We start from the raw sequence: 16,078 nt of genomic DNA, 5'->3' as shown, positions 1-16,078 counted from the left end.
GCTTTCACACCAGCGCTTTTCCCTTTCTAGCTCCGAGCGGGAGCTTTTCTGGTTCAGCTCCGGTTTCCCTTTTCTGCTCCCGCTCTGTTCACACCGCCCAGCACCCGACTGGTGCTGCCGCTGCTGCGTCATGACGTCATCGTTTACATCGCTGATTTGCTCCCCAACGGCATTACGGCGCTCACAACAACAACGGGGAACTGCGTCGGGTCGATGATCGTGTTGCTTTTAATCACACGAAGCCAGATTCAATTGAATAACGACTTCTCCAACCTTATGCTTTGCTCCAGAGTGCCGTGGTTCATTGTTTATTAATGTGTTTCTGCAGCATTTACCGACCGCTGCAGTGTTGGCTGCTCTTCCACGGGAGTTTATTCTCCTCCGTTAGCTCCCGGTTAGCTCACACTGCTGCGGCCGCTCTAAAGTATTCACTGTCCGACTCACACAAGCAGCTGATACATATCCCCAGTTCCCCTTAGCCTAAGTGAATGTGTGTCAGTCTGAATTGACGCTGTTTGGCATCACAACGCTGTTATGAAAGTTTCTCTGGTATAAAATGGGTGATGTTAGCATAGCAACCGAAGCTAAACTGACTACTTGCTATTGCTATCCTATTGTGGCATAAACCGTTTTCTACAGGCACATTTTACCGGCGTATTTTTATTATGATTCTACTTGTGATAGTCGGACACGACAACCTGTGCAGCCCATGTATTTATTCCATCCGATAGCTGCTATAATACAAAACAAAACGTCTGCCTCTCTCCACAATGATCAATAACAGTGAACGGATGGTCAAAGTAAGGTACAAATAAACAGAATCACACGAAGCCTGGTTAGTGTTGCCTGACTTTATAAAGTGTGTTTATAAGCACTACAGCTTGTAGGCAGGCATGACAGTCGACCCATGTTCAGGGGAGGAGGGTTTAGTTTCCTGCACGCCTCGACGTAAGAGAGACGTAAGCGACGCCACCTCTTAGCTCCGAAGCTCTTGCCTCTAGACCAGGGGCGTTGCCTGGACCTGGAAACATTCGGGGCTTAGCCCACAGTGGCGGCGCTACAGTCGAATTTTCTACTGCAAGACTCCCCACACGCACATACACAATTGCGCCATCTGGTGTCACAAACGTGTGTCTGCATTAGCTTTGTTACGGCAATGGATTGTGGGAGATTCTCATAGCATGTGAGGATTTATTGAGGGTAAGGTGCCTGTATTATCTCGGTGGACAAAATGTATGTTTTTATTTTATAAGGACAATAACGTACTGTTGTGTTTGTTTAGTTTAATGTTAATTGTTTAATGCTCACAGTCACAGCAACATGTTTTTGTGTGATTGGTTTTATATGATTTATCAACGTGATCATCAATAGCTAATCTGAGCACCAGAACCCAGCTCACGTGTCCTTTTATGCTGTCCATTGAAATGCAGGAAAGTAATCACCAGCTCTGAGTGATCTGTTGCCGAGGGGACACTACACCGGAGTTACATAAGCAGAGATAAAGTGCTATTTTGAGGGAACTCACCTCCTCTGGGGTCCCCCAGGAAGAATTTTTTTAAATGTTGAAGTTAAAAGCATCAATCTTGTGCACTTTGAGAGCAACATTAAGAGATATGGATACATCTCTCAACACCCATATGTCAACAAAAATCAAAGAATCAGAATCAGAAACGGGTTTATTATTTAAAAACACTTTATTTTCCAATTAAATCATAAACTATGTCAAATTATTAGAAGTTGTTAGTAATCAGATTAAACAGAAAAAAGGGATGGAAGGAGGAAATAATAATCCCTCATCTCTTGCTGTTTGCGGTTGAAATGATCTCTTTTGCTGGCCAAACATGCTGGATGGAAAGCAGTGGTGTCTCACTTGCCTTGGCCCTGTATCTGCAGTCCCTAAATCAGTCATGTTACCCATTGACTCTTGTCTGTTCTGGTGTTCCTGTTCATTGTTGTCTCCATTGTCGTTCTTGTCTGTTGTTTCTCCTTCTTGTGTGTCCCTTTCTCCTGTTCTCCTTTCTTCATCCTCTACTCTGTTTGGCTCATCTGTGATGACTGTGTAGGTAAACACAAACAAGTATGTAAGTCAATCAGTTTCCAGCTCTGTCAAATAAATGAATTTCAAGATACACAAATGTGTCTTCATTAAAATGAGTGTCACCACACTGTCACAAAATGTAATACTAACCAATTGAAAATAGTTAAATGTACATCTCTTGTAGATATCACTGTTAGAGTAGTTATCTGCCAATAGGACATAATCATTCCTATACAAATGCAGTTTGAGTAATTCACTTAATATATTCACTTCATACTTTAATATAGTCATTTTCACTTGATACTCTAATATAGTCATCTTTCTGCATTCAAAACTAAGGAAAGCTGCACAATTTGACATGATAATGAGGAAAAAAGGCCTCCGACAATGCAGATCATTTTGTGATCATATCAATTTTAAGATGGGGGTCAAGGCTTAATATTTGGGAGCATAGTGTCCCTTCCCCCTTTCAGGAGCCCCACTGGATTAGCTTTGATCTGAAAGCTTGTTAGCTGGCTGTCCATCTCATAATGTACACATAGAAACTAGCTGTCAATAGGAATATCAATCAGAATAATTATAATTTCATGCAAAAATCTGTCACAAAAAGAGGTTGCACATTTAAATTCAGGTGTTGTTATGGCAACGTCAGTGGCCAGACAGCCACATTTACTGCTGCAAATACGTTCAAACATGCTGTTGACACGTAAAGCAGTGGCAACTATGCCACCATTTCAGCTGACTTTTCCTCAGAAATACCGTCACATAACATCCATATATTTCAGTGCTAGGTTGATGCTTAGCTAAGCTAACTATGAAACACTTTAACTGACAGGACTCCGGATCAACTGTGTAATGTAAGGTAGCTTCTAGCTTCATGTCGAACACTGACAGTAAGTCAACATTTCTCAGAGAGCTTTCTTTGAAATCACCAAGTAACGCTAAAAAACACAACATTTAGATGTTATGACAAAATGTTTATTTAATATATCTGGCTAGCTATAGCTACTTGCTAACGGTTTAGCTTACCCCCGCGATTCAAAGTAACGTCAACGTAGCTATAATTTATGCTTTGCTTACATGTTGACATAACTTGTAAGTTTACTGACATTTACATACCTTGTTCACCTGGCTCAGGTGGTGGCTTTGGGGTTGTTGTGTGAGCCACCACTTGAGAATTGCCGTATTTTTTATTTAAAAAATGTCTAATGTCCGTCTTCAGAAACTCCGCGTCCGCGGCTGAAAGTTTAAAGTTTAAACACTGTCACAGAGGAGAGGTCAGCCAATAAAACACGTTTATTTCCATGCAACTCTCGGATTGGTCTGGTGGTTGCCTCTGTTGCATTCACTGAACACGGGAAATTACAATTCTGACATCTTCTAGGTAAAGTACGGTTAATGTATTATATTATTGAGGGAGAATTTGTCCGGGGCTAAAGAAAAAACATCCGGGGCTAAAGCCCCGGATGCCTACCCCAGGCGACGCCCATGCTCTAGACCGACAATTTTTTGGAGCTGGAAGTGAATCCGATTCCGGAGCTAAGAGCCGGCGCCGCTGCGGTGTGAACAGGAAAAAACCGGCGCTTTTCAGGCTCCAGCTCCGAGCCGGAGCTGAAAAAGCGCTGGTGTGAAAGGGGCATGAGTGGTCCTGATATCAGGCAGAGGTCATGGTTTGGAAGGTTTTATATTCTGTAGTGTCTCAACAGAACCTAATATGAATTGCTTTATTGTCTCGTCGCTGGATCACCTCCCCCTGGCAAAGTGGCCTCGTTATTGTTGACAAACCTGTTTTTGTTGCTGGTTCAACAGGAGCTTCTGTAAATAGTTTTGTAAATAGTTTGAATATTTATCATAGTAATCATTTTCAGTCTCCCACTCTCTCAATTTAATTTATCGTTTCTTTGCCCCACCATATATTTTGTTGTCCAAGGGCACTAATTTGGTCTGTGTTGAAGATTGTTTTACACTTTAGATTAATCAAAATTGTGTTTTTTGGCTGAATTAATCTTTTTCTGTTGAACCCTAACCCTCTTTGTTCTCCTTCTCATTCATTTTACTTTGTGTTGTTCTAACACACATCCCACATCACATCACTTTTTCCATACACTGTTCTTAATACTTGTTCACACATTTGTTCGTCCCTTTTACTTTGTTCTTCCTGTTGTTCTTGTTCAAACACATATATCAATTGTTCAACCACTGTTGTGGTAAAATGATATTCATAGTCTTAACATGATCATGCTACCCATGCTAACATGAACACAAGCGTTTCCCTCCAAAAATGTAAAACGTATCTAAGTAATAGGCTACCAAGCTTTCCGTTGTCACCCTGCCTCTCCAAATGCAAAACTGTCAATAAAAAGTATGCAATAATGCAATTACAGCTGAAAAAGTACTTGGGTGTGTGTGTTTTTTTTATATATATATATTTACCATTCAATAACGCAATCGCTGCTGTCTGTCTGTCCCATAGAAGAACATGACAGCGCAGCGCAACTATATTACGGACGTGACTGCCCTGGCAGTGACAGCAACATAGCCTGCTTGTGCTACCACACTTTCCCCTCAAAATATCGTTAAATAACGAAACTTATAAATAGTGCCAATCCATACAAAGTGTAACCACATCATGTAAATATGAAAGCAATCTTTAAAAAAATAACAGCGTTGGTTTAATCTATGACTATTTTGACCATGTTTGTGCTGTTTTTGCCATAGAGAAGCATTGCAACGGAAGTGCGTTTTGAACTATCCCGGCATACATAAACCACGTGACCGGCTGGCGGTGACATCAAAGAGTGTCGTAACTCTTATCTCTCTTGGGCTCTGCACAGCCCTAACGTGGAATGGACTTCACCCAGACCTTTCAAGTATCACTTGTCATCAATAATTCCAAACTAAATTTAAAAAAAAATCTATTTGCAGATTACTCCAGCTAACAAATATTGGATATTCCCAGAATCCTTTTTTATTTATGTAATATGGTCTACATTACTTTTAATTTATTTTTTCTTTCTTATTTATTTTCATTGTTATGGGGTTGAATTATTATTTCAGCCCTGGAAATTGCCTTGTAATATTTGTATTGGTGTATATTAGTGCATTTGTGTACTTATACACTTGCACATACGGTGTTTATGTATATTTTGTGTATGTGTGAACATATGAATGTAAAAAAGTCACTTGAAAATAAGTGTTCATAATGTTTATATGCATATATTATTATTATCATTTGTTTTTTATACATGTAAACTACTTACCATAAACTATGCTTCAGCCCTCCCGCTTCTACAAATGTTGTTCATGTTGTGTGTATGAATTATACTTCTTTGTTTTTGTATGAATTTAGTAGAATAAATAATTTAAAAAAAAATGTGTTCTTCACCCTTCTTATCTCATTTATAAGATAAGACAAGAAGTTTCTCTCGGTTTTATTTTCAGGACGTGCAATTATATTAACTTTATACATTATATTGGTAAGTAATGCTTTATAAATACTCCAACGCACATGTATTATGGTGTTAGTAAACATTATTTTCATTCAAATGTTTTACATTGACTTTTTATGAAGAGTTTTCTTGTAGTTCATTTGATTGACATTGTTTCAATAAATCTACTTATATTTCATCTCATGCATCCTTTTGAATATTGGACGAATCAGCATGGAAACATTTGATTCATGATTGAAAATCTGACATTTATTAAAAGTTAAACATACTTACAGTTTTTCTCGATTGCTAACACACTTCTTTTTTTTTTAATTGCTCAGTTTCTCAGAACACTAAACACAATTCACAAAACCACGCACCCAACGTGCAAAACACCTCATTTATCCTGCTAAATGAATAACTGCCCTCAAAACTACATAAACACTTACCAAATGCAAACTTTTGCACCAAATATCACACACTTCATTCATAATACTAGATTGTTTGACCACCCAGCTACACACTGCTGAGCATAATCTAAAGCACTTTCATCTTTTATGGGCTATGCTCTGTCCATAGAGCTTTCTGCAGAGAAAGATTGCTTGAGTTTACAGAAATACAGTAAATGAAGAAATACAAATGAGTTGTTGAAAGAAATAACATTTTATTCAAAAATAACATTGTGCAACATGCATCTCAGCACATAGTTACGATGCTTCGGATCTCTCTAAGTGTGATGCATTGTTTGCCAAAACCCAGTTTGTAACTGCTGCTTCCTGTGCCTCATTGAAAATCCTTAGCCTTCCACCTCTTTTTTTCTCCGTCCTTCAGATAAACAACAAAGACATAGTGGTCGGTCAGTGTCTGTGTTGCATAAAAGTAAATTTACCACAGTACATTGTGCAGGATCTTTGTACAGTTATAGTATGCAACATGCTAACAATTCAATTACAGTAATGAAGTAAATACGTTTCACACAACAGATATAAGCACTGATATATTATGAATTATGCAGAGCTGAAAACTGGTAACTAACCTGTTTTCAAGTCTAAGTGTCCGGATTACAGAGGCGACAGTAAATCGGCTTAGATTAGGCTGAACCCTCTGTCCAGCCTCTCTCTTCGTCAAACCATGGTTGATAACATTTCATTTCATTAGAGAGTACTCTTCCTCTTGCTTCCATGTTGGCTTCCATTGTTGCTGTAAGAAAGTACTCACCTGTGGTCTTTTTATAGTGCTAACATCCTGATTGATGCGCCAACAATTATGCTATAAGGTGTTTGGTCAGGTGGAACGTGTATCTTGATCATTGGTCCATGTGTGAGGCATTTTGAATATCAGTGTTTTAAACCTGCTAACACGTGACTTTATGTCAGATTCCTGTGTTTTACGTGGAGAAACGTGTGCAGTGGTTTGCAAAAAGTGCCATGTTGATTTGCAAATTGTGTGAAAAGCTGAAAACGTGTTTAGAGTTTTGGAGATTTGAGCCGATGTGTTGCTCTTTGAGTGTCAGTTAAAATAATTGTGCTTTATGTATCATATTAGTGTGTTAGCAATCGAGAAAAACTGTAATACATACACATAAATGTATTTTTAGCCTAATCTTAAAGTGGCCCTGAAGTGCAAGTCAAAACAACATTTCAGAAAACACTACAGCATTTCAGAAAACCTGTAGCTGCTTCGTCCACACTCACAACAACGGCATACAGACAGAAATAAAGCAGCGACTGTATTCACCATGACATAGACAGTCTGTGTTTTGTTCATGTTTAATTTTTGTCCAGTTTCTGAACAGATATGAGGAGCTGTAGTAGCTCGGTGTGCTAACAGCTAACGGCTGATTTTCAGGGACATGTTGCGCTGTCGGGTGCTGACCAATCACGAAGCGTAATTTCTTGATTGGCAGCAAAAACAACCAATCACAGCAGTGCTTCTCTGGCTGGCTCTGTCCAATCACAAACAAGAAGTGTTCTCCCTAAAGCCCCTGTCACACTGTCCCGAAATAGGCTACATCAGAGCCGTATTATAGAAGAGTTATGACATCTCCGTTCACTCCAATGGACCACTTTTTTACAGCAATGGCGGATCGTGGAGCCTCTCATTCGTTCCCCGGAAGTTAGCGCCAAGGCTAGCAGAGCGGTAGAGTTGCAGCATAATAACCGTTCGTGACGGACTTTTAAAGGTAAGAAGAAGTTTAAAGATTTATATTGCGGATATTATCAGTACATCTGATTCAAATGAACATGTGTATTAAAGGATGTCAGTGGATTATCCCTAAATCAGTAGATTTAGGGAACGTTTACAGATAACAGATCAAGCTAGGATACCGAAGCAAGTTAGCAACACACGTTGAACAGCCTTTTAATTGTAAATTCCGTTCTCTTAATGTCATTTGGTCCAACGTTGTTGAATTAGAGAAGAGGGGCTTCTAAACGGGATTGTATGCGGGGGTGGAGGGAGTTAAATATTAGATAAATATAACTTTGGTGCGTGTAAGAGTGAGTGTTTTTAGCAGAGTCATATTGTGTCCTTGTGATTATGTTGATTATTACCTGCCTGTATAATGTTGCAGCTCAGCTGATTTTGGATTGATGGCAAAGGGAGAGGAACTTAAGTGAGTGTGAAAACACAAGGTAAGTTTAATACTACTGTTTTATATAAGTAAGCATACTAAACATGTATTATATCACTGTATTATATAAGTAATCTTGTTAGTAACCTACTGTATGGCAGGTGGAGGGGCAGTGATGTTACAGGTGGAGGAGCAAAACTGCAAGACTGCAAACTCACAAGGCAGAGAAATCAAAGTTTGTTCTCCAGAGAAGAGGTTGATTTCACTTCAATTTTTTATTTCATATTTTCTAAAGATGTGGAAATGGCACCAAAAAAACACGTGAGAGCTGTAACCAAGACAACTGTAACAACAGGAGTAGAGAGCCACCAAGGTTTTTCAAGTCCCTCTCTTACTCCATTTTGCCAACCCAAACTTCCAGGTACATGACGGGACACCTTGCTTGTTTTTGTTGTTTGCGCTCCTCTGGCAGGTGGAGGGCAGTGATCCCTTCCCTTCTTCCCTCAATCTTTGAGACTAATGTAAGTAGAAGACATGGCACTGTAAATGTTTGAACATTTAAAATATTATACCACTTAAAAATAAGAAATATTACTTTTGTTACTAAGAGTTCATACTTATTATACCTGTGTCACCTTTCACACTATCGCTGTGATCATGAGCTATGGGCTTTGTAGATACAGGTCCCGGGGTGAATCGTGGTGCAGGGGCCCTTCTCTTTTTGACCACAGGGCGATGCACGAAGATGGTGGGTATAGCCTCTGCTCTCAGCCTAGTCTTGCCCTTTTTTGTCTTGACAAACTGGTCTGCATCAAAATGTGCCTGCGGAGTGACTTGAGGTTACTTCACACACAGAACAACTCAGTTTTGTCTGCCCACATACATATTCCATAGTGGTTGAATACACAGTATTAGGAAACACTTTATACTTACTGGACATGTTATACTCATTACATGCTGTATATACAATATGACCAAGAATGTGAGACAACTTTATAGAAATTCATATCACATATGTTACTGATGCCATTTGTCATACTTTGTTAAACTCACAAATAATAAAGTTCCATAACTTCAGTTGGGAACAAAGACCACACCTTATCTCCCCAAGGCAATTTCCCATCCAATAGGTGTGCTGTGTGTGTATAACCCTTTCTCCTGTCTGTTTATCCCTCTTTCAGCACAAGAACCAGAGGGGGATTCAATGGAGCCTGAATACCTGCACTGAGACCCTCACCCTGCACCCTGAGTCTCAACTCTCAGTGTTTTTCAAGCCTTTCCCTGTTTTTTGTATTAAACAAAACATTAAGCTTTCCCAATGGTGTGGTTTTCGTTTTGTGAAAAAGTGCAAATGCAGTGTTTGTATATAAATCACATATTTTGTTGCTGTTGGTCGTGAAATTGCTCCTGCTTCCTCCGCTCTGTGTCAGTGGGGAAGCTGTACATTCGTACTCCTTTCTCTGAGCGATTGGAGCATCCCCAGGCAGCACAGCAAACCATGGTGGCGACTAGGAGGCAGCACAGCAAACCAGGACAACAAGGAGGAAAAGGCACAGACAAACTGCATGATATGCTATTCAATGTTTATTGAATTCCATGTATTTGCAATGGATGTTCCTAAAACAACACATTTAACATCATCATCATCATGCTGCTGCTGCTGCTAGTCCTTTGATAGTCACCTGTCGGTCTCCTGTCCTTTCTGAAAGCCATAAAGATGACATTAGTCATTTAGATAACTTGTGTCCTCAATTACCATGGTTACTGAAACTACCATGAATTTAAGAAAATGGTAGATGCAGAGGAAACTTCTGTGTAGCTATGCAGTGGGAGTCACCGACTCAGGAAGGAGACACGGTAGGAGCAGTATCTTTGATGTCAAACACTGATGGTTTATTTGGAGTTACGGCCGGAGGATTCACATCACAAGTCCAAGAGTCAGAGGTTCTGACTTCACGGTAGAGTTGCCACGTCAATTCTGGAGAGCCTCTCTCTTGCCAGCCCATCTAACTGGTTTCGCAGAGAGTAAACAACATATTTGAGAAGATAGCCTAAACAGTGTGGGAACACTGAGCTACTTGCGTCGGACACTTATGACCTCGAAGATTTCACCTTGGAGTCCACAAATACAGAGAAGGAAGTGTCCCAGTGTACCCACAACACAGACCATCTGTGACCCAGTATTGACCGGTCACAGAATGGGAACAATAACATTATTGGCTAAGCAGCCTGTGTCCTTAAAGAAGGTAAACAGACATCAAGGTTTGTCCTGTATGTTACAAATTGGCGTCTATGATAATTATTTCCATAACAGTAGACATTAATCTAATCTGAATTTTAAAGCATTACTTTAGATCCCCTCCCTCTAAATATATCAATAAACATTAGAAAATGATGCTCCTGACTACCATACAAGTTTAAGAAGATAATATTGGTTTTAAAGAATTCAAAGCTATAAATAAACAGCAACAGGCTCTTTAACCAAGGCACTGTTAGCCTAACATGTAAACTAGTTGTTCACACTAATCCTAATATTATCACTTAATATTAGCAAATTCTATTTTATTTTTTAAAACATTTTGATGTAAATACATACACATATCGATTTGTTGTATAAATATTGCAAATCAAAACCTTTATTCACTAATAATTACCAAAAATCGTAGTTCTATCTCCTGTTATCAATGCATTCACATTGCCCGCCATGAACTTCCGGGGAACGATCCTCTTCTACATGAACCACGTGACGATAACCGTTTTTGGACTTCCGTTGTCGTAACTCTTCTATTATACGGCTCTGGGCTACATGCACTAGGGTCTGAGACGTACTTCCGCCTTAGCCGTTATACTGCTCGGACGCTTCCGGGTTGCTTCTGGTCTGCGTAGCTGAGCGTCCACAAATGTTTTACTGTTTAAATCTGTGGTTTAAATATGAGTCGACGGAAGATTTTCAAAACGGAGCATTTGCAAAGACAAGTAAAAAACTACTCCGAGCACTGCTGTGTCCCACTTTGTACGGCGTCAGCTAAATTCAACGGCGTCCTAAGTTTCCATGGCTTTCCGACCGAACTCGAGCTGCGAAGACAGTGGCTGGTTAAAATACGACGCGATAACTTTACAATCTCCTCTCACTCCAAGGTCTGCAGTCGTCACTTCGCTACGGATCAACTAATAGAGCCAAAAACCCTTGATGGCCGTAGGAGGCTTGTGAAAGGTGCTGTCCCAACTCTGTTTGAGTGGAATCACTTCACTGCTCAAACACCGCGGGCTAGTGTTTGGGAGAGAAGGGAGCGGCCCACTGAACCAGTCTCTCGGGAGGAGCAGGAAGAGCACATCGATGTCCGTGACCATGATTACTGCTCAACCCCTGAACCAGCTTCACTGGACATGTCCTCTCAAGCTACAGAAGACAACTCCAAAACATTGGAGGATCTGCAGAAGCAACTGCAGGAGTTAAGAGTCCAGCGAGAGTTTTGCTTACAGCGGTTTGCTGGCTCCGACGACAACATCCGATTCTATACCAGGTAATGTTTTGGCTAAATTCTATCCAAGTTTTTGAGATGGGTTAGCTTATAAAGAATCCTGTTTACCTGCCGTTTGACTGCTGACTATTTGCATGCAGTGTTGGAATAAGTAGGCTACTCAACTTAACTGAAGTATAAGTACAAATACTATGGTTTGAAAATACTCCTGAACTGAACATGTAGAATCATAAATCATGTTTTTTCATAAGTAACTAGAAACTATGAAGGTTAACTAAATGTGGTGGAGTAAAACATACTAATACTAACAACATACTGATAATACTTTACTACAAGTGGAAATCTTCAAAACCTTACCAAAGTAAAAGTACATGTCAATATCCACTGCGTTTCTCCCAGTTGCACACTTAAGAATGAAGAGTAAAAGTAGTCATTCTGTGTAAAATGTTCCCTGTATGTTTTAGATTATTATTACTGCTGCTTTAATGTAGTTGTTACATGTTACTGCTGTATATTACTATACCTGCACCAAGTGCCTTCTTAATCAGTCTATTTGAATTGTAATGTGTTATAGCAAACAAGAGGAAAGCATTAGCCCATGTGTTACAGTTAACGAGTCAATTAATGACTGACATGTGTCTTTTGTGTAGATTCCCGAGCTATAACCACCTGATGGCCTTCTGGTTTTTGATTGAGCCTTCCATTTATAAAATGGTTCGTGTTACAAGAGCGATATCAGCTGCCAAGAGGAATGAAGAAGTGGTTACACACGCACGTCCATCAACGGTAGGCTACGTTTCTTTTAACACACAATCTAAACACAAACTGAAGGGAAAATGTTTCTCCAACATTTCATTGCTTTCGTGTAGGCTAAAAGGCTATAGTACTCAATCCTTTTTGAATACAGAGAACTAAAACAACTTAATGTTTTTCCCATGGTGTGCTACACTCATGACATTAATATAGTACCCTTTTTTTGTTTATCTTCCAGAGACAGCTGCTTCAGCCAATTGACGAGTTCTTCCTTTTTCTCTGCTTCCTGTCGGTGGGTTTGAAAGAGAGGGACCTTGCAAACCGCTTCAACGTACACCAGTCCACTGTGAGCCGCATCATTGCAACATGGACGAGTTTTCTTACCACTTTATTGGGGTCACAGTGCATCTGGCTTACACCTGCAGAAGTTCAAGCCCACCTCCCAGAGGCATTCAAAGATTTCCCAGACACACAGGTGATCCTGGATTGCACAGAGCTGAGGTGTCAAACACCATCCTCACTCCTCCTCCAAAGTGAAATTTATTCTACATACAAATCTCACTGCACCATGAAAGCCCTGGTTGGCATAGCCCCACATGGCGCAGTGACATTTGTTTCCAGTCTGTATGGTGGTTCTGTCAACGACAAGGAGATTTTCAAACAATCTGGAATAGCTGCGTTGTTGACTGAAAACATGGCAGTGATGGTAGATAAGGGCTTCCTGATCAGCGATTGCTGCAAATGCAAGGTGTACTGCCCACCTTTTCTGTCAAAGCAGAAGCAAATGCCAGCCTATCAGGTGAGGGAGACACAGGCCATTGCCAGACTGAGGGTTCATGTGGAGCGTGTCATTAGGAGGATAAAAGAGAACAAACTTTTTGATGGTGTCATCTTCCTGTCCCATGCCTACAACATCAACCAACTGTTTGCAGTAGCATGTATGCTGTCAAACTATCAGAACAAAGCACTGGTCAAGAAATGGGTGACATAAGACAAGATGATGACACCTGTGCAGGTAGCTGTGATTAAGCTGGGTGAGCACACCGTAATCCCGTGTTGCCTGACACACGCTAGTGTTTTGTTTGAATAAATAGCAAATTACAATGCGTTGATTTCTTACAAATGCACTGATTTACTATTCATTACACAAATCACTTCACTTTATTGTCTTTTTAAATACAATTGTATATTTATTTACATATATGAAATGTGACAAACAATATATATCAAAAACAAAATATTGAAATCACATTTTGTTGTCATTCAGAACACATGATTGAGGGATTGCCTCCTAAAAACAATGACGTCTGAGCCAGGGTCTAGCAGCTAACTGATGTAATGGCAAACTTTGTATATATGTAGTTTAAGGTTTCTTATAGTGCAGACTTTCTATAAGACCATACATGGACACATCCACTGCAGTTCCTAGAATGATGTGTTCTGCTTGTAACCTTTACTAGCACTTTCAGCAATTTCTATAATAATATATTTCTGCTTAGGACCTCTGTCAGTATTTTGCAAGTGTGTCTGTAATGATGTATTGACACTCATGACCTTTAAAAATGTCGAAGTAAGGTCTGGGTGATGTGTTTTAGTTCATGTCCTCTGTCTCCCTGGAAAGTGACATTTAAGGTCGCCTGAGGTCTGAACTTGATGAGGGGGCTGGGTACCAAGCGCAGGGCAATGGGCAAGTTCCTGTTTAGTTTCCCTGTCTTATAATCAAGTTCCCCATTTCTTAGCCCTCCATCTGTTGCTGACAAGTTTCCTCACTTCCCTCTTGCTGAACAGGCCCCTGGTTCGATCTATTAGTGATTGACAGTTTCAGTTCCTTTGGAAAGCTTATCTCTCCTGCCAGGGCCCCTCCTAATGAGTGACGGGATGTTGTTGAACTGACCAAAATCCTATATAACCTGTATGCATTTTCTACTCTGCACGCACTCTCTCAGGATACCTTGTGTTCTGTGAGACCTGTGTCTTTGAGGCCTCAAATAAATAACCCGAAAGACAACTCTGTCTGTTTCACCATTTATTGTTTGATATTTCTGACTTGTGTATCTCCACAGTATTGACTAGGTCTAAGATTTCCATAACACTGCTTACAGAGTTAACAATGGCTACAGTGCCCACTACTTTTTTAATGACAGGTACTTCGGCATGTATGTGTAAAAAAAAAAAGTCTACTTTTTCTCGGATTGCTCTTTGCACTTCTGGATCTGTGTATATTCTTTGCACCAGGTAGTCCTCTTGTGCCCACACTACAAAATCACACCACTGCATCCCAGATACAAGAAGTTGACCCTGTACTTGCCAGTAATAGGCATGGCTTTTCTTGAGCTTAGGGGAGCCACATTCCATCTGCACATATTTGCAGTCGACATAATTTGGGACATTGGGACATTTGAATTCAACAAGGCCAAATTGGGGATATTCTGTTGGGTCAAAAACAACTCCATCAGGGGAGGCACCAAGCCAGGGCATAGAGGGGTGAATGACAAGGCCACAAGGGGAGTAGTTCACGTTTGCCAGTCTACTGTATTCAGCTGCTACTGTGGGCTCCATCTCGGCACCTCTCCTCATTTCTGCAGTCTGCCTTGTACCTTTGAGTATTCGCTCTGCAAGAGAGTTAGCAGAGCTCTCACCTCTGACGTGACAAATCTCTCTAAACCTAGAGGCAGTAACCCTGGGTTTGCGGAGCAGATGCCACTCTGAGCTAGAGCTTTGCTCACGGGTAGCCTCCTCAATTTTGTGAGACATTTCCAAATCAACAGATAAGCTGTTCATATGTAGTTGCTCCTCTTCTGAGCACACCAGCGGTAAATCACATGGCAAGATCGCATACCCCTCTATGGGCAAGTGGGGTGTTGGTGGTGTGTCAGTGTGAAGTGTGGTGTACCGAGACGTCAAAGCAGGCATCTGATAGGACAGAACACTGCCCTCCTGCACAATCCCGAAGGCACTTTCCACAAGGGTCAGGTCTCATGTTCATTGTGGTCACAAGCGGCCTGTCTTCAATGCTGAATGCTGAGTATGCCTCCGTAACTCTGAACAGGCAGGGATCTGGTAATGGCCCCACCATGCCTCTGTAGAATCCACTCCTACAAAGAATGGCAAAGACAATATAGCACATTAATGTGACAATAAAGGTTAGGAATACAGCACCAGAATTATGAATTTTAAAAACACAGGAAACACAATTTTCCAGCTAAAATTACCTTACTCCAGTCTGCACCATCCTATTTGGTACAGGCTTGGTGAAGACCATGGAGTTGATGGGCCCTGGCTTCACACCCTTAAGGAAAAGACAATTACTGTTCGTTGAGTCACTTTAAAACAAAAACTCTGTGAAAGATTACAAGTATTTGAACCTCATTGAAATTACCATTGTTCGCGGCTTGTGCCATTGCTGTTCCGATTCAGTACAGCTATGTACAAGGTGGCACAACTGGCATGTTCAGTTCAGTGTAGTGTGCTGTTTGGAACAGCAATGCTACTGTGTGATTGCACAAAACAGTTCCTGCAACACAGGAGCACTGGTTGTGCGTGAGCACCACTGGTGATGAATCACGAAGCGTTATCTAAAAAAGAGAGAAGAAATACTAGTGATTAGTAACCTCACTTGTTACTATGAGCCAGGAGGTTATTATGAGTAGAATTATTGGTTATTTTTACTGACCCATTATCCTAGAAGAAGCATGTATTCCTGAATGCTTAGTGTTACCCTCTTACCCTACAATACCACAATGAACTTTCTTTGGAAACTAAGATGCCTTGAAAGTTGTATTAAAGCAGTTTTTACTATATATTT

At 40.5% G+C, this 16,078-nt stretch overlaps 1 protein-coding gene and 1 long non-coding RNA gene across 2 annotated transcripts; one reads left to right on the top strand and one right to left on the bottom strand.

The window, feature by feature from the left end:
- Positions 1-10,849: 10,849 nt before the first annotated feature.
- Positions 10,850-14,213, top strand: LOC117551650. Its single transcript, XM_034224596.1, has 3 exons — positions 10,850-11,562; positions 12,171-12,306; positions 12,512-14,213. Exons 1-3 carry the CDS (start codon positions 10,970-10,972, stop codon positions 13,262-13,264), a joined length of 1,482 nt encoding a protein of 493 aa, XP_034080487.1. The 5' UTR covers positions 10,850-10,969; the 3' UTR covers positions 13,265-14,213.
- Positions 14,214-15,222: 1,009 nt separating this feature from the next.
- LOC117552592 lies at positions 15,223-15,700 on the bottom strand. The gene is made up of 3 exons (XR_004569995.1): positions 15,653-15,700; positions 15,486-15,562; positions 15,223-15,368 (listed from the first exon to the last, which is right to left on the bottom strand). It is a non-coding gene; the product is annotated as an uncharacterized LOC117552592 (long non-coding RNA).
- Between the last annotated feature and the right edge of the window lie 378 nt (positions 15,701-16,078).

Source organism: Gymnodraco acuticeps, unplaced genomic scaffold (assembly GCF_902827175.1).
Source record: "Gymnodraco acuticeps unplaced genomic scaffold, fGymAcu1.1, whole genome shotgun sequence".
Taxonomy (NCBI): domain Eukaryota; kingdom Metazoa; phylum Chordata; class Actinopteri; order Perciformes; family Bathydraconidae; genus Gymnodraco; species Gymnodraco acuticeps.
Note: the sequence above shows the minus strand (reverse complement) of the source record. Positions and strands in the feature narration are given on the sequence as shown.